At 36.0% G+C, this 19867-nt stretch overlaps 2 protein-coding genes across 2 annotated transcripts; both read left to right on the top strand.

Annotated features, from left to right (window-relative positions):
* The first annotated feature begins 434 nt into the window (after positions 1-434).
* On the top strand, positions 435-4986 carry LOC107792552 (uncharacterized). The gene is made up of 5 exons (XM_016614775.2): positions 435-734; positions 1534-1692; positions 1777-1949; positions 2666-4538; positions 4654-4986. The coding sequence occupies exons 1-5, from the start codon at positions 618-620 to the stop codon at positions 4708-4710; spliced, it is 2379 nt and encodes a 792-aa protein (XP_016470261.1). The 5' UTR covers positions 435-617; the 3' UTR covers positions 4711-4986.
* A 2734-nt stretch (positions 4987-7720) lies between these two features.
* LOC107792553 (leucine-rich repeat protein 2) lies at positions 7721-10768 on the top strand. Its single transcript, XM_016614776.2, has 7 exons — positions 7721-7953; positions 8211-8343; positions 8448-8519; positions 8776-8919; positions 9018-9089; positions 9231-9302; positions 10421-10768. Exons 1-7 carry the CDS (start codon positions 7863-7865, stop codon positions 10500-10502), a joined length of 666 nt encoding a protein of 221 aa, XP_016470262.1. The 5' UTR covers positions 7721-7862; the 3' UTR covers positions 10503-10768.
* Positions 10769-19867: the final 9099 nt, after the last annotated feature.

Here is a 19867-nt window from a genome sequence, read left to right as displayed (position 1 = left end):
TAATCTGACTTGATAGGACAGAAGTTTTAAAGTGATTTATATATTTTATTAAATATTATTATATTGCGTAAGTATACTTGATCGAGTGAATTACACTAGAATGTAGCGATGAAGAGACGCAAAAAAAAAAAAAAGACTAAAAAACTATAAGCAAAATGTGAACTTGCAAATCACTTGACTATGAATGAAATTACAACCACTTTGAAATTGTAACACTAATCTTACACTCCCTGTTTTATTAGAAGTATCTTTTTTTAATTCCTGGATTTATTAGGAGTATCTATTTATTTAATTTTAGATGAAATTATAAGGGGAAGAAGAGGAAAAAAATATAGTACTATATAGAAAAAGGACCGTTGCGAGCGAAAGGATCGGTTGTAACGGATAGTTTCCTTCAAAAGCTATACCAAGAGTCTCTGCCCAACAATTTCTTCACTCCCTCTTTCTTTAGAAATCAATTCATATTCAAGACACGCCCTAATTTCTCTGTCTCTGTGCTCTATAGATTTCAGCGCTTGATAATAGTGCAAATTCTCGCGGCCATTTGATCAATTACTTTGTTTACTTCTACAAGCATTGTAAAGATATTATTTCCATTAACTTAATTATTCTGGAGAATGGATTTGGGTTGTTTTGATATGGGTTGCATTGAAAAGAAGCCGATGAATCACACTGTTTCTACTTCGGAGAACAGTCCCTCCGCTTCTACAACGGCTACTTCCAAACTCGGAAAGGTACCACCCATTCCCATTTTTTTCCAGCTCTTAGAAATTAATTTATTTTCTCAAATTTCCTTTTTTTTTCTTTTTTTATAGTTGGGTCTTTTCTGATTTTGTGAGGTTTTCCATAACCCTTGTTCTAATTAGGAAGAAAGATTTAGTTTCCCCCCCCCCCCCCCCCAATGTTAATCTTGATTCTAATCTATCGTTAGCCACTTGGTTAAAAAATGTGATTTTGCATGTGGGTATAACGGTAATGACGAAACTTAACTCTTCGTTAGGATTGAGCATAAGTGGAAAAAAAGTCAATTGTTAAGTAGGATTCATGAAAATGTAAGTTTAGGCATAATGGCATATAGTATGATATATCAGGTCTTCACTTTAAAAGGTGTATTTTCCATTATTTCATTATGTTCTTGTTTTTGAGGAGTGCACAACAACAGAATCAAAGAAAGTGGCCAAATGAAAATATTTGCTTTAAAAACTTCATTATTAGATATCCACTTAGGTTGGTGTTTTCCAATTTTGGTTTTTTCATTTGGTTGTTTATGCATAGTGCAGATTAAGGCAATGAAAGAAACTGGTCAGTCAAATGTAGTTACTACTTTTAAACAAAATCACATGAATGGTCACTTTGATTGGTATATTTCCAACTTTGGTATTTTCATTTTCATGTTTTGGATAGTGCAGAACAAGGCAATCAAAGAGGGCTCCCTGTCGAATTTAGTTGCATTGAAATTTTTTCTCAGATGTTCGCTTTGTTTGGTGTTTGTTCAGTTTCGGTTTTTCATTTTTTTGTTTTGGAATTGTGCAGACTAAGACAACGAAAGAAGGTGGCCAATCAAATTTAGTTTCTTTAAACAAATCTGCATCACAAATTAGAAAGCCCCCTCATCGCAAAACTTCGCCTATAAATTGGTTCCCTCGCAAGAAAGTGGATTCCTATTTGAAGAGAAAAATAAAAATGCTCCAGGTATATTTATATGCCTATGCATTCTTTTTACCGTCAATATACAGATGTGTACTGATAGTGTTTTGGCCTGTTACGTAATTTCAGGAAGTGGATGGAATGAACTCAACCCTTGACGAGACTTTGGGGGATGCTAATCCCCACTATTGTAGAGTTTTGAGGGAAAAAATTGCAGTAAGAGAAGCTGCTCAAAGAGCTGTAGAAGCTCGTAAGGCTGCACTTGTGGAAGCATCATGGTGCCGAATACTTCAAGCAGCAAGGTGAGCTTTTTAATATTCACATACGCGTAGTTGTTGTTACACTTGCGTTAGATCCGGGGATTGAGGCTCCAAAAACGGTTCTTCCTGATACTATATCTGAAGTAGTTGTTTCAATTCCTTAAGGATATGCAACTGAAACAAGTTCTTGCTAATGGGAAAAAAGGGGGGGGTTAGAACATGGGGGCTATTCTTATTTTATCGGAGGGGTTAGTAGTGTTTTTGGTTAGTAGGTAATCGTGTGTTTTCCTTGTCCAACCCAGTAGTATTAGGATTAGTCTTGTACTTTCTTATTTTTCGAGATTTTCTATTACTGCATGTAGTTTCTTTCGCTTTGGTTTTCTTGTTATCTTGCTGATGTTATGGTCTGTTGCTACTGCTTCTTTTTGCATCTTTCCTTGTGCCGAGGGTCTATCGGAAACAACCTCTCTACCTTCTTAAAATAGTGTACGCAGACTCCACTCATGGGATTACACTTGGTTTGTTGTTGTTGTTGTTTGAATTAGCGACTCCTTATCGTATTTTATTCTGGTTAGAGATTTGTATATCTGTATGAGAATAAGTTGGAATTTCAGTAAATTGATTTGCTAATTATTTGGTATTGGAGTGAAATGTGCAAATTGGATACATAAAATTAATATAGCCAATCCTAACTTGTTTGTGATCGACGTTGTTGAATGATTGAAAAAGAACTTACCTTTTTGGTATCTGCCATACAGGATTGATTGTAAAGAAGCAGAACAACTGCTGATAAAGGCAGAAAAATTTTCTGCAGAAGCTTTTGAAGCTGCAACAGCTATTGGAGTAATCTTGTATGACATTCCTGATTGCTCACAGAAGCATTACAAAATAGAAAAGTCGCCGGCAAAAGGAGGAGGACCCACCACTCATACAGTTAGAACATCTTTTGAAACTGCATTTGAGGTAGATAAACAAGTAGCAACTGCACTTAAGGCTGCCCTTCTTAAACTTGCTAATTGCCCTTCCATGAACAAAGATGAAGTCAAGGAACTGCTGCACAGAATAAGTCAGAACCCTGAAACAGACGATAATCATCAAGAACTGTCTGAGTTCTCTTCAGAATGTGAATCAGATACAGCTTCTGAATTTGAGAGCCTTTGTTCTGAAGTCACAGATTCAGAGACAAAATCCGTGCAAAGGAAATATAAAAAGAGGCAGGCATGTGAAAAGTTTAATATGCCAAATCTTGTGGAAATGATGCTGGAAAGACTTAGATGTTTGCAAGAAGATGAACTTGCATCTCTTGCCACTATAGTTGCAACGTGTGGGTTGAACGCTGCTCTAGCTGAAGCAGAAAAGAGCAAACCGCATGTTTCAGGGTCCGCTGCTGATGACAAATCAGAATTATCCATTGGAGAAGGAGCAGTTGACGGGTATACTTTGGATGGGAAGACAAGCAGGACAAATGAGGAACTTCCGAGCCTCGATAAGTTTCTGGTGAAGCGGTTAACAAGACTTGAAAGGGAGGTATTAGAAGCCAAAAATGCTAGGAGTGAAGCTGCGGAAAAAAGTGAACAAACGCGAGATAAATCTGGTAATAAAGTGGTTCATGATTCAGGCCATGATCTGGCAAGTATTCTCAAGAAGCCTTCTTCAAAATTTAAAAAGGAAATTGAAGAGGCCAAGAACAACTCCGAAGTGTTGTTAAAAAGCAAGTGTAAAGCTTCAAATAGCAATGTGCATTCATCTGAGGTTCCTGACTTTGGCAGTGTGCTCGTTAAGCACTCCTCTAAGCTTGAGAAAGAGATTGAAGAGGCTAAGAGGAAAATTGGTGAAATAGAGGGCAATAATTCAAACAGATTGGGTACTGTGGCAATTGGTCGAAAAAAGGAACATGAAATGGAAGTTCCTAGACTAGAAGATTATCTGGTGAAACATATGACAAGACTTGAAAAGGAAGTTCAAGAAGCAAAAAATAGGAAAAACACTGCAGAACCGATTGCCAATGCGTCTGAAACTACCTCATTGGTAGGAAAAGAAAATGTTGACCAGAACGTAAATCATGATACCAATACAGATGGAAATCCTTGTAATGGAGAACAACCATTAAAGCCAGCAGGCACATTATCAATCGAAGATGAAAACAAAGAAGCAGCGGATAGTTTGGACAAGATCCTAGTAAAGCCAGTTCATCGTTTGCAAAGGCTTAAAATGCAAGAATCATCCACAAGAAGTGACTACGTTGCACAGAGGCGTCAAAGAAAGATTGAAGCTAATGGTGCAACAGATTGCGAAAGTTTGGATAAGATTTTAGTGAAGCACGTCTCGAAGCTTGAAAAAGAGAAAATGTCTCTTCATGCAAAGGAAGACAATTGGATGAATGTAAAGAAGAGGGACACGATTGGTAAACAAATGGAGAACAGTGAAGGCAGTTTGGATCAGATTTTGGTGAAACACAAGTCTAGACTTGAGAGAGAAAAGATGGCCGCTGTTAAGCAGGAGGATGATGATCAGATAAGACATTCAGTTACTCGGAAAGAGACGAGGGAGAGAGAGTTGCAAGAAGCTTGGGGAGGCTTAAGTCTTGGGAACTCTATGCGTCCTCATATGTCTAGACTTCAGCGGGACAAGGCAAGTGCACTGTTCTTTATTCATTATATAGTGCACTTTTATAATCAATCCAAAACTACTGCAAAATAATGTTCTTTTTTCTGCCTCCTATGACATTTTCATGTTCTTTCTGTAGGCTGCCTGGCAAAAGGCTGAAGAAGAGGAGAGGATGAGAACTGTGGAGGAAGTATGAAAATCTGAGCCATTTCACTTTCTTAGAATTATGCTTGTGCGACAGATTGAAGAATCTATGATCTGTTTTAGATTAGAAATTTCGTAAATTCTTTGTTTTTCTTCTCCCATGCTTTCGTACATTCTCGTATAGTGGTCTCGTGCTAGATCTTTTTTGGTTCTTTTTTGAGGTCAATGCAGTTAGAATGCTTACTTTGTTTTGCTTCAGAATGTGTCACTGAAGGTTACAATTTAAAGAAGAGTGGTGCAAATCTGTACAGAACTGATTTTGCCTAAATTCCTTTTCTGTTTTGTTTATGAATGAGCTGTAAAACCAGTAGAGATGTTTGTCTTCATCAGTTGGGAGTAACTAACCTGCTTTTATTGAATTTGTAAACTTGAATGAGTTGAACTTGGCTGAATTTGACGTGTGCCTTGCATCACCTTTTTTGTAACACTTGTTCACTTTCTATTGAGAATCAAGCCGTTATGTCCAGAGGCGGATGTCGTGCATCGTTGACGGGTTCAATTGAACTCATAACTTTTGACGCGGAGTAAAAAATTTATATGTAAAAGTTTATTAAAATTGTAAAAATAGTAGATACGACCTCATAACCTTAAATATATAATGAGTTCAAAGCTAAAAAGTTTAAAAGTTGAATCCATAGGATTTAAATCTTGGATGCGCCTCTGGCGTCAGCTTCCTCACCAGTGACATGTTAAGGCCTAATATCAGAAATTATTGCATTTTCCCGGATAGTGTAAGTAATTACACACATAAAGGATAAAAAGAAAAAAAAGGGCAGCTCGGTGCACTAAGCTCCCGCTATGCGCGGGGAAAAAAATTTGGCCGTATCTTATGTAGGCATTCTACTATAATAAAGTTGAAGTAAACCTAAAAATCATGTCTTGGAAAAAAAATCATGTAAAGGAAATTTTCTCAAAGAACCTGCAATACGAACTAGTGAGATTAAGTCTTAGTTGTTTATACACTTACGAAGTATGATGTTTGGCAAGAGCCATTTAGTCTAATTATACGCTTGTAGTTAGTGTAGGAAGAATGTCAGAATTCTTTTAACTTTTAATTTTTAGAGAACAAATATTGTGGAATAAATATAGAAGATTTATATAATCAAATCTAGCCAATTTGAAACTGAGACATCATTATTTGGTTTCATCAATTTGGGTCCAATAAAAGTTTGTACTAAAAGATTAAATTTCTACTTTAAGGAGTATCTTTTTTCCGAAATGATCATTAAATATAAATTACTTACTATAATAAAATCCAGCTTTTAACTTACTATACATTTTTCAGGGTGGAGAATTACATGATAAAGTTTAAAAAGAAGTCTTTTAGCTGGCACTCTGTTTTTTCCTCATCCTTTGCCTGTTAGTTCTTAATATTAATAAACCTTAAATGTTACAACAACAACTTAGTGTAATCTCACAAGTGGGGTCTGAGGAGGGTAGGATGTACGTAGCCTTACCCCTACCCTGATAGGACAGAGACTGTTTCCGATAGACTCTCGGCTAAAGAAGGTGAGAGAAGCCCTTGTAGCAAGTAATAGCAAAACAATAATTAGAAAACTAAATCGGAGATAGCAACAAATAATATGAAATGGGTACTGATAACAAGTAGTAGCAAGATAACATATTTAGAAAACTAATTCCAAGGCAGCAGACGAGAATATGAACGAAGTACTGCTAGCAAACTACGGAATTACCAATGGCAAATAACAACGAAACAAGACATGCGAATATAGAAAACTAAGGAAAAAAGGGGACCGTACTAGCGCTAATACTATCGAGCTAGAGAAAACAAAGGGAGATGCACGACTACCTACTAACCTTCTACTCTAATCTTCAACCTCCACACCCTTCTATGTAGAGTCATGTGTTAGCTCAAGTAGCGTCATGTCGTGCCTGATCACCTCTCCCCAAGACTTCTTTGGCCTACCTCTACCCCTCCTCTCACCTCCTAAGGCCAACCTCTCATATCTCCTAACAAGGGCATCTGCGGTTCTCCTCTTAACATACCCGAACCATCTCCATCTTGCCTCATGCATCTTTGCCTCCACAGGGGCCACTCCCACCTTGTCTCGAATAACTTCATTCCTAATTCTATCCAACCTAGTATGCCCACACATCCATCTCAACATCCTCATTTCCGCTACCTTCATCTGCTGGACATGTGAGCTTTTGACTGGCCAACACTCTGCCACATACAACATAGTCGGTCTAACCACTACCTTGTAGAACTTACCCTTAAGTCTCAACGACATATTCTTATCACACAAGACACCGGAAGCGAGCCTCCACTTCATCCACCCTGCTCTGATTCGGTGTGTGACATCCTCATCTATCTCCTCATCCTTGAATTATAGATCCCAGATACTTGAAACTCTCTCTCCTGGAAATGACTTGCGTATCGAGTTTCACATCCCCGTCCGCCTTCTGGGTAACATCGCTGAACTTGCACTCCAAGTATTCTGTCTTGGTCCTGCTCAACTTGAAACCCTTAGACTCCAGGGTATATCTCCAGACCTCCAGCCTCTCGCTGACGCCGCCTCGCGTCTCATTAATCAGGACTATGTCATCCGCAAATAACAAGCACCACGACAACTCCCCTTGAATGTGACGTGTCAAAGAATACATTGCCAGGGAAAACAAAAATGGGCTAGGTGTTGATCCCTAATGCAACCCCATCTCAACCAGAAAGTAATTCGAGTCTCCACCTGTTGTCCTAACCCGTGTCTTAGCTCCATCATACATGTCTTGAATCACTCTAATATATGCTACAGGCAATAAACCTTAAATGTTCAAACATAAAATTTTTTTAAAAAAAAAAAAAAAAAACTGCCTTATAGGGTAGAAACAAAAGTTTAAAATTAACTAAGAAATATTATTGAGCTTGAAATTTCAGTTGAGGCCTTGAGGGTTGAGAGTTTGTTACACACAAAAGCTCACAGTGAGAGTGTGAACACTCATCCACTTCCTCTCTTAATAACTCCTCCCCAGTACAAACAACACAACTCTCAACAGTAAGGACAGCTTCCAGATTTGACTTGACCTCTCGTATAACACACTCTTATTGGTTCTACTTCTACAGTTCTACTACTACCTGTACTTTTGCCTACTTCTTGACTTCTCACTTCCACCAATTTTCTCCTCTCAATGGATTTTCCTTCCTCCTTTCTCTTCTTCTTCTTCTTCCTCATCACCATCCTTCTATCTCTGTCCCCTGCTTTCTCCACGAATTCTGAAGGTAAATTCCCTAAAACTTAACTATCTACCCCATGTATTCCTTTTGTCATTCCTAGGGTTTAAAGCTTTTAGTTTTTTGTTACCATGTGAACCCCTCTTTGGTTTTCTTTTCTTTTCATTCATTAGTGTATACCCTTTTTCAGCTCAAAGGATTTGAGTTAAATCTTGAAATGAACATACTTATATAAAAGTAGAAAAAAGGTTAAATCTTGAAATGGACCCATCTTCCTAAAAAAATTTGTTGTGTTCATCTTATAGGAAATGCTCTACATGCTATGAGAAGCAGACTCTCTGACCCCACAAATGTTCTACAAAGCTGGGACCCAACACTTGTTAATCCTTGTACCTGGTTTCATATCACCTGCGACTCCAATAATCATGTTATTCGCCTGTAAGATGCTACAGCATTTTCTAATTTCTGTCGATTTTTTTCTTTTGTTTTGTTTTCCCCATTGGCAATTCATATAATTTTGTTTAATCTTTGAAAATTTTCAGGGATTTGGGCAATACTAATATTTCTGGAACATTAGGACCAGAGCTTGGTGAACTCAAGAATCTACAGTACCTGTATATTTTTTTTTTAACCTCTTTTTCTTGTTTTTTCTTCTTGTGTCAGCTTAGTATCTCCTGTTGGCTGAACTGAAACCGTGGAAAAAGAAACTGAAAAGGGGCTTTTGTTAGACAAAGAAATGTGTATAGATTATTTGTCACATGATTAATGTTGTTTCTGTCTTCAAGTTTCTTGTGTACTTCTTAAATTGCAAGTTTATTACTTTCTTGTGTGTCTTTAAGGTGACGGGCAAACATTTTTCCTGAATTGCAGGGAACTTTATAGGAATAATATTGGAGGCAAAATCCCAAAGGAATTGGGTAATTTGGAAAATCTTATTAGCATGGACCTATATGGCAATAGATTTGAAGGCAATATTCCCAAGTCTTTTGCTAAATTAAAGTCTCTTAGATTTTTGTAAGTATTTGGCATTCAATGATTCGTGAGGTTTACAAATTTTTAGCAGACATTGGTGTTACAAAGATTGATTTTTTTTCTTCATGTTATTACCACAGGCGGTTAAACGACAACAAACTAACTGGTCCGATTCCAAGGGAACTCACCACCCTCCCCAACCTTAAAGTTTTGTAAGTTCTGTTTTAAATGCAAACCTCAAGCCACGTGAAACCTGCTGTTAGTTTCATATTTTGCTAAGAAACAGGAAAAACAATCAAACAATGTGGTATTGATTTCTGGTCGAGTGAATCTTTTAAATATCATTGTTGCAGTGATGTTTCTAACAATGATCTTTGTGGAACAATCCCCGTTGATGGCCCCTTTGGAAGCTTTCCTATGGAAGGGTATTCACTCTTGTCATTCTCTCTTCCTTCTTGAATATTCACTTACAACATGTAACGTGCTCTAGTTATCCCTGGATTTGGAAGTGGTTCAGTAGATTATTGCCCATGTTATTGGTGAAAGTTATTTTAAGCTTCATTTTGTTAGCTGTTTTACACAGGGGGGGAACAATTCTATTGAAAGGCCAGTTGCTTCATGATATAATTGTGATTTATGGTTCATAGACACAGGTTGTAGATGCACAGCCTTGCATTATTAAGTTTAATCTAACCTATTGCAAAGATAATCTTCTGTCAAGTCATTAGTTAGTAGTTGGGTACTGACTTGGTGCAAGTGCAATTACATGACTTTATGGCACTGCCTAGCCTGTAAATCGCGTATCTACTATATGCCCTTGGATCGTTATGGGATCTTAGAGACTATTGGTTGGTCTAGTAAACTATTTCTATTCATGTACTTATGTTGTTGAATTAGGATGATACAAACGACACCAAGTGTACCGGTTCCTCAAATCTATCATTCTTGGATCGTGATAGATCATTGTAATAGGTAGGGATTTGATATTTGTGCCACAACCAGACTTATAAAATCAAAATCCAAACTCCAAACAGAAAAGTAGAGGAGCTGCCCTGGGTTACACATATTTTGGGATCTTTAACTTTGTAGTGTAATTTAATGGTAGATTCATAACTTTTATTTCTTAATGTTGTGAAATGTTTTATGTTCTACTACTTCTAGTGAAATGAGAAAATAAATGGCTCTGCTTTCTACAATGCAATTTTTTTTTTGAGATAACTGTGGTGCCCAAGGCAGCTTGCACCATTAATCCTCCGGGTATATGCTACCTCCTACTAGCACAAGTATCAGGTATCGAATAACTCTGTCCAACACAGTTTAGACAGACAGGAGAAACCACCCAAAGTTTTTTGCCTCTATTGGGATTTAAAACCTGGACTTCCATGATCTTCTGAAATGCAATATTTTTTTTTAAAGTGCAAAATAGTGAATTCCTCTCGGATGAGAGTCTGAACTGCCTTCTGATGTTCCCTTCTTATCTGATCATGATTCAAAATTTGTGATGTGAGACCTAAAAAGTGATAACATTTTCCTCTTGTTTCAGTTTTGCACACAACAGACTGAATGGACCTGAGCTGAAAGGACTAGCGCCCTATGACTTTGGATGCAAAGAGGTCAAACTATAGTTTGATAGCAGCCCCCGGAAGGTTGCTTTATGGTATCATAACATACCTACAATATTTTATGTATTGTATATGTGGTTTGACAGTGTTAAAACCCTGAAGTCCAATACAGGTCATGTTAGCTCCAGCTAGCATATAAGGTTCTTTAAAACCATCACTAAAGCTCAACTTCATCTGTAACTTGGCAGCAGAAAATGGCGGTGTCTTGCTGAGTTTTAAACTTGTTAAATTAAGTGGTAGATGGTTTTGAAATGAGTTTTCTTCTCAAAGTGTCGGATCAATGATCTCAAGTATAATTTATCTTTGTTTTGTGCCTGAGGTATAATGTAGCAGCTCAGTCCGCTAATGATATTGTCCGCTCTGGGCCTGTATGTAACACCCCAGATTTTAGACATAGTCTCACGTCGACAAAACACAAGAGGGATGTTAGGACGTATAAGTGAACAAGCCTTGGACTCTAGTGACGCGTTTTAAGCCGGTGAGGGCTTACATAGCATAAGAAGATTACAAGCAATGTTATGAAAGTTGTACAAATGAATGGATAAGTACTGTACAACTGAAGGGATAAATATTATCTATCTTGTTATATCCATCAACAAGCATAAGATGAGGTAGCCATAACGGTATCAGTCCTAGCAGAAAGAAGAAATTGAAGCTAAACATACAAATCATTTCTTCCCATTTAACTGAACCGTCAGACGACGAGAGTTAGAATATCATTTGTAAAAATTGGTAGTCTAAAGCGGATGGAAGAAATGTACTTTTTAAATTGTCAAATTGACTAATTTCCTAGGGAAATTTTGATGTAAATCAATCAAAATGTCTGACATAAAAGAACAGATTCCGCATTAGTTTGTAATCACAAAGTTGACCCATAAAAGTAACAAAGCTTATAAATCACAAAACAAGATTCCCATGTTAATAAGTACGTGACTACCAGGGTTGTTCGTCAGTCGGTACGGCACGGTATTTAAACATTTCGGTTCGATATTTTTGGTATTCGATTTCTTAAAATGCAATATCAATACCATACCTAATTAAATTCGGTATGGTTCGATTTTTCTCCTTTCGGTTTCGATTTATTCGGTTTGGTAACTTCGGTTTATTTGGTTTGAATACTAACTAGTGCATAGAGACATAAAATGTAATATTCTGAATTAAAGTACTCAAAAGTACAAAATTAAAAACATTTGTTGACCAAAGTTTTGTCCAAAACTAGCAAATGTCAACTTAAAGAGAGAAAACTATACATAAAAGAATAAATTTCGGTACGGTATTAGTATTTCGGTATTTCATTTTAAAATATCAAATATTAATTTTTAAAATTTAAACCAAATACCATACCGAATACCAAATATCAAAATTTTTGGTTTCGGTACGGTAATTTAATATTTACCAAATTATGCATAGCGCAAGTGACTACTATCAACAAGACAAAAGTAAAATAATTCTTGAACGCGGGGAACTACAATTTGGCACGTGAAGTGCAGCTAAGTTAAAGAACGGGGGTCGTCGTAGAAATATGCAAGACTTAGAGGACTCAGAAAGCAACGAATGAAGTGAGCTGGAAGTCCTAAACACGTGTTAAAAGGAGGATGGAAGTACGGAATCATGTCAACAAAAAGTTGTTGTTGACGTGGCTGTTACCTTAAATGCTGGAAACCCTTCAATGCGATTCGGCGTGTGAGCCGACTTTCTGTACTCGCTGTTCTAAACAAATTGTATACTCTCGGGTATTGCCTTTTTTTTTTTTTTTCTTCTTCTCTTTCTTTAAGTAATTGCATCAGCATACCAAATTGCTTGCTATTACTATAGAAATAACGAACGTGATTATATAGTTCATCATCCACCCAACTTCTTTCGCATAAGAGATAGGACAATGGACTTTTTCTCACTTTTAATTGGAGAAAAAAGGGAGTCAAATAATTTTGATAAAAGGTGTAAAAATTAATACAAACACATGTTTTTATTTTGCAAAAGAGATGGAAAATAGATTTTTTTTTTTCATATTTAAAGTTTCGCACTTTTAATTGGAGAAAATAGGGAGTCAACTAATTTGGACAAAAGGTGTCAAAAGTAATACAATGATATATGTGTATACATACACACATAATTAACAAATTATAGCGTGTGTAATACTACTTTTATTAGTGCATGTAGATGTGTTGTTTTAAATTTATATTTTCGTTGATTCACTTGTGTTTAAATTAGTCTACTACCATATAAAAGCTCAACAGTTTCTTTTAATCGGATAACGCCCAATTATGCCTTATAAAAAGAACTAAGCGGTCGTTGTAAATATAATCTAATTTACAAGTTCGGAGTCGAATCCCACAAATAACTAAGGCATAGCTATAGTTGTTCAATATTACTAAGAAACACAAGTTCAAACAATTTTCGAATTATAAAGATTATAATATTTATTTCTAACTAATTAACTAACAAATACTAGAAAGCAGTAAAACTATCAATTAACAAGGATAAGGATTTGAGACAAGATTAAGGAGGTCTAAAGTTATGATTTTCCCTATTGTCGGAATCCTTTCCGCTACATTTTCTATAAATTTGCCTAAGTTTTCTCTACTGATCATGAGCACTCTGAGTGTTGTAATCCTCTCTCGAGTAACTACCACAATTTACTAGACATATTCTCCCGAATTACGCTAGCTGGCGTTAAGTACGGCTCACTCGGATCGCACCAAAGTTTCGTTATCCCTAATCTCACCTTTAAACCCTCCGTATTGATCTCTCATATACATTAGGAGTGATGTTGTTCAACAACTACCTAAGTATGCACTCTCTCCCGAGTAATACATACTAAATAGGCACAGTCGATTGAGAGCTCTTCAATCAACCACAATAATAACGTAGTTGAACAAATAGAGAAAATACTACAACAAATCTATATTAACGTAATAGGAAAATCTATATTAACGTAATAGGGTCATCACTTATTTTTAAAATGAATTCTGCGTTCCAAGGCCTTAAAAACCTCTTTCTGGCTCACCTCAATTTGCATGCACAGTCCGGGCGCGTAGCCGAAAAGCCTAAATGTGAAAATGATAAATTTTTACTATAAAATGAATTAAATTGACTTCGGTCAATGTTTTGGGTAAACGGACTCGGACCTATAATTTGACGGTCCCGGAAGGTCCGTAGGGAAATATGGAACTTGAGCATGTGCCCGAAATTGAATTTTTAAAGAAAATTATTTTTTGAAATTATTTATAAGGTTTGGAAATGAATTTTGATTAAAACTTGATAGTATCGGGCCTGTATTTTGGTTTCGGCATCCGGTTCAGGTTCAATATGATTTATATGTGTTGTCAGTAAAGTTTGGTAAGAAACGGAGTTCATTTGACGTGATTCAGACCTTAAATGCAAAATTTGATGTTTAAAGAAGTTTTGAGAAATTTCATTGATTTTGAGGTTTAATTCGATGTTCATGATGTTATTTTGGTGATTTGATTACACGAATAAGTTCGTAGGATGTTTTTGAGGTTGTGTGTATGTTTGGTTTGGAGCCCCGAGGGCTTGGGTGAGTTTTGGATAGGCCACGAGGTGTATTTTGGACTTAGAAAAATTGCAGATTTTCAGATGTGCATAGCAGGCCTGCAGGCTTCGCATTTACGAAGCCTGGCTCGCAAATGCGAGTGGCTTGTCGCAATTGTGAAGGAAGCCCAGGACAGCTCCATCTCGCAAATGCGAGGAAATCCAACGCAAATGCGATGCCCCTTCTCCCAGCCTGTAGTCGCAAATGCGACGCCCCTTTCGCAATTCCCAACTCGCAAATGTGAGAGTCTTTTCGCAATTCCCAACGTATCAGAGGTCGGGGTTCGCAATTCGTATTTCCCACATCTGCAACCTACAACTTTTATACTTAGACGAATTTTTAACCCATTTTCACATCTTTTCAAAACACAAACTCCCAAGGACAATTTTTCAAGAACAACTCTTCTTCCAAATCGGTTGTAAGTTGATTTTAACTCATTTCCTTCAATAATTAACATCTTTTAACATGATTTCAACTCAAAATCAATGATTTTCATGGGAGAAATTGGGTGTTTTGGGTAGAACCTAGTTTTTTTCAAAAAATTGAGGATTTGGACCTCGATTTGAGGTCCGATTTCAAAATAAATTATATATTTGGGTTTGTGGGGGAATGAGTAATCGAGTTTTGGTTCGAACCTCGGGTTTTGACCATATGGGCCCGGGGGCGATTTTTGACTTTTTGGGTAAAACTTTGGGATATTCATTTTCATACATTCGAATTGATTCATTTAACATTTATTAATGTAATTAAGTAACTTGTGACTAGATACGATCGAATTGGTGGTGGAACCAAGGGGTAAAACTATAATTGAAACGTGAATTGTGTTCGTGGCATCGAGGTAAGTGTTTGGTCTAACCTTAGCTTGAGGGATTAGGAGTCGAGTCCTATTTTCTATGTGGTAATTGTTGAGTACGACATATAGGCATGGTGGCGAGTATCTATACATTGGTGTCTAGCATGCCCGTGAGTCTTTATATTGTGATTATCATGACTTCGTTGTATTTTGTTTCATGCCTTGGTGATGGTTTCTATGTGTTGTGTAAAGTTTGTGGAAGGAATTGTGACATATGAACATCGAGGAGCGTTGACTCAAGTTGTATAACGAATTATAAAGGTATAAGTGATAATTGAACCTTTAGAGCATTGGCTCGAGTTGTGAAGTGAATTGTGAAGTAAAAGTGAGAAAGAGAAGAGATCTTTATGTTGTCTCCCTTGCTGGGACATTGTTTCTTTATTTGTATCTCCCTTGCCGGGATGTTGATGTTGTTCCCTCGTCGGGACTTAATTGTTGAATTGTTGTTCCCTTGTCGGGACTCTTATTGTAATTTCATTTATCCCTTTCCCTATTGTTTATGATTGTTGTTTGGGTGAGGAAGAGAGTTAAAACACGAAGGGTGATGCCGTGTATTATTTTTGTGAGGAAAGAGTGTAAAGTACGAAGGGTGATGCCGTGTATGATTTGTGAGGAAAGAGTGTAAAGCATGAAGGGTGATGCCGTGCTGCACGATGTACCATTCCGTGCCGATTATATTGGTTATATGGTGAGGAAAGAGAGTAAAAACACGAAGGTGATGCCGTGCGCATTTCTTATTATATGATTGCTTTGGTGAGGATAGAGTAAAAGCACGAAGGGTGATACCGTGCATTTATTGAATTCTGGTCCTTTTGTTGATATCCGAGATATATTGCTTCTTTCATTTACCTGTTGTCTTTCTATTCAGAATTGATATCTCCCCGCAGCATGCTCCCCCTCCCATACTTGACTGTATATTTCTGTATTTCTTTTCCGTTGTATATATTTGAACTGCATAGGTTTATTTGGTAGTCTGGTCCTAGCCTCGTCACTACTTCGCCGAGGTTAGGCTAGGCATTTACCAGCACATGAGGTCAGTTGTGCTGATACTACACTCTGCACTATGTGCAGATCCCGGGTCAGCTCTTGGACTGTAGTTCGGAGGCTACCTTCAGTCCACGCGGAGATCCAAGGTAGACCTGCAGGCGTCCGCAGGCCCTGGCGTCTCCCTCTATCCCTTATCCCCTGTTTCATTTTCCTTAATTCAGAAACAGTGTATTGATATTTTCTTCAGACTTTGTATGTAGTAAATCTTAGACCGTCTGTGACACTGTGTCACCAGTTATGGGTGATTAAGGTTTAAGCAGTTGTAATGGACACAGATTTCAGATATTTTATTATTTTCTTCTGCTTAAATTTAAATTTCCGTTGTTTATACGTTATCGCTTCATGTTTGTTAAAGAGAAATAAAATTGTAAAAAGGTAATTGTTGATAACTGGCTTGCCTAGCTCCCATTAGTAGGCGCAATCACGACTCCCGAGGGTAGGAAATCCGGGTCGTGACAAATAGGTTCCATAAAAAATCCTAAATAACAAATTAACTATTCATAATAGTATGCATAACTACAATACTAGAATTCATAACCAATAATGGAAATAGGAAGAAGGAAGTGAAAAATCCGTAGAAGAATTCTCCGCTTTGCTCCTAGTGTGTTCTTGCCTTCTTAGGTCGAATCCCCTCGTCTAATGTTCGTCCCTTTCTGTCCAATCCCCCTCAAAAGTGGCATTTTTAGGTCTATTTATATGTATAGAAAAAGACCTAAATGTGTAGGTCAAATCCTAGTCAAACTGGGAGATGAACTAAGTCTTCAAAACTCGAATTGGATCTCGCCCCAGGCCTGGCATCACTAGGCATATCGCTTGGTGGACCTGGCCCCAGGCCTGGCGTCGCCAAGCATAACGCTTGGTTAAGCTTGGCCTCTGCCTTGCCTCGCCAAGTTCAAGCCTAGTGTCGCCAGGGATATTGCCAGCTTCAAACCTGGCGTTGCTGCCAGGTTCTCTCATTCACTGCTCCCGCGCACGCTTTCGACTTATAAGTGTCCTTTTTTCTCTACTTTCATCTCCAATTCACCTACACACAAAATGAACTTTATTACGCTCAAATAAAGTGTAATTTATCATTAAAGCTTATAAAATGCAAGGCAAATAATGTACGAAACTATGAAATTATAGCCACACATCATATATATTATATCTTAGGTCATTATTAACAATCTAAAAGTAAGAGCAAAAACGTAAGTTTGTGTAATACTATCAGGTGAACACAACAAAATGAAATCACTATTATTTTTGATGTCTAGAGAATTATAACCTTATAAAATATTTTAAAATAAGTATATTGAAATTAAAGTCTAAGTTAGAAGTTACTTCCTTATCTCAATTTGTAATTACTCTTCAATTTTCGATTCTTTTAAGATAATATTTGTAATTTCTAATAAACAAATAAATTCCTCCTAAGTCATAATCACTCACTCATTGAGAAAATCAAAATGTTACTCATTGTTCAAGCGCCATTGTAATAGATAAAAAATTTAAAAAGTATAGTCCAAGCTAAAAATACTCCTTTATCTCAAATTCGATCCAATTACTCGTATATAGAGGTGGACCTAGGATTTGAAAGTGGCGAGTACCACTATCGAATAAAAATTTGAGTAAATGCTGAAGTAAAAATCGAACCCAGACAGCGCACTAAAAGTCAAGTTATGTCCCAAATCAACCAATGCAGTTGCCTAAACTTAGAGTCTTAGGGTGCAATCAAAATATATGCATATTATTTAAGATATATACTCATATATACATATATCTTTCTGAAATTATCAGGGGCTGGTGACCCTCTACCCTAAGGTAGAACCGCCTTTGCTCGTATATATTGAGAAAATCAAAAGATCATTTATTTTAATTTATATGACGATACATTTGTATAGACACAAAATGTAAGAAAAAAATAAAAATATCTCAAACTTGTAATTATATATATATCATATTGTGTGTATGTAACTTTTGAAATTTTTGATTTTGAATTTGCAATAGTAATATTTATATGTTATAAAAGTTAAATTAAAGGGATTTTTTTTATTCTTATACACTATTTGAAATTTTATTATCCTAAATGTTCATGTTTAGTAAATTACCCTACCTACACAAGTTTTGTTTACAAAATATATACATTCCACTTTAAAAGGCTCTCAATACATTATTAGTGCCTTCTATTAAGGGATTTAGTTCCACCTTAAATCACTTCTAGAATTATTCCACATGTCCACTGTTATCCACGAAAGGTTTCTTGAGTTTCGATCAGTATATATTTTTTTTTTTTTGGAATTAATTTCTGAGGAACTCCAGCCACCAGAAGAATTAGACTTTCAAATTTGCTCTTTCCTTTCTTTGCTGTATCGTAGAAAGAAACTACTCTATAGACAATTTTGGAGTAGTGTGTTTTCTATTAATAATCATATTAATTTTCTTTTGTTTATCAAAGAAAAAGCTTTTCTTACTGAATTTGGAGTTACTGAATTGGCTATGTCAAAATTTACTCTCAAGTCATTTTGCCTCATAAATTGATTTTGGTCATAATTGTTTAGATCACTGGATACTCATTTAAAATTTGCATACTGCATATATTTTCCTCTTTTTTTGATAATAATCAACATTTTTTGGTATAACGTTACAAGCTCGGATGTTCAGTCTTTTTACTGTATATCTCTACCACTAGAAACGAAGAAGCCAATGAATGGAAGGATGTCAGCAATTAAAGGCTCCCCAGTCAGACCCCTGTTCCAAAATGTTAATAATCCAACTCTGAACATGATTGTATGATTTTAAGGTAGTAGAACTATCTTCACTAACAAAATAATCTCTTAGCTATGGTTTTGCATTTGAAAAAATTTCAGTATATGGATTAAGATTTCAAGCTAAAGAAGAGAAGATAATTAAATGACAAAAGAACCCTAAAAGTGAATAAAGCTGCATAGAAACGAACTAATTCGACCACCCAAAAAAAAACCCTGATAAACTTGCACAATAAGCAAAATCCTCTGACAACTTGCACACTAGTAGTTTTAATACTTGAAACAACAGAAGCAAAGACTTATATTGCATGTACTCGATTTTGAGTTTTGCAGATTGGCTGTGGCTTACAGGGTTACATTCAACTATCCACTTAAACACAAATTTTATACAAAATTTATACAATATGTCTTTTATATATTTTGTATCTGATTTATACATAATAAAAATAACTTTCATACAACTAATTATATATTATATAATTTATCTACAACTTTCACACATTATTTCTACCCCAGTTAAATACAGTTGCAATAACATACAACTTAAATACAAATTTTATACAATATGTCTTTTGTATATTTTGTATTTGATTTACGCATAGTAAAAATAAATTTCATACAACTAATCATATATTAAACAACTTATCTACAATTTTCATATATTATTTCTACTCAGTTATATACAACTATAATATCATACAACTTAAATATAATTTTTATACAATGTTGTTCAACTTTCATATAATAGTTAAATAAATAAAAGAAATATATATAAACAATAGAATACAAATTTTCTATAATTTTTCTATAATTTTACTACAATTTCGTAAATATAATGTATATCATGTCTTCTTCTTCTTCTTCTTCTTCTTCTTCTTCTTCTTCTTCTTCTTCTTCTTCTTCTTCTTCTTCTTCTTCTTCGTCTTCTTCTTCTTCTTCTAGTTTCAATCTGAAATTCAGCCAAAATCAAGTCTAATCTTCACCAAAACCCCTCAAAATTGAGATATAAACTCCAAACCGCATTCCCAATTGTTTGCAACAATACACAATCCAAACAAATAATGATTTTTGGAAACCCAAATTCGAATTCAAAGTTTTAAAGCTTTTTAATGGCTATCAATGGTGGAATTGCTGCTCTCTTTTCCTTTGCTTTACATTACTGAAATTAGGGATT

The sequence above is a fragment of the Nicotiana tabacum genome, chromosome 7 (genome assembly GCF_000715075.1).
Source record: "Nicotiana tabacum cultivar K326 chromosome 7, ASM71507v2, whole genome shotgun sequence".
NCBI classification, from domain to species: domain Eukaryota; kingdom Viridiplantae; phylum Streptophyta; class Magnoliopsida; order Solanales; family Solanaceae; genus Nicotiana; species Nicotiana tabacum.
Note: the sequence above shows the minus strand (reverse complement) of the source record. Positions and strands in the feature narration are given on the sequence as shown.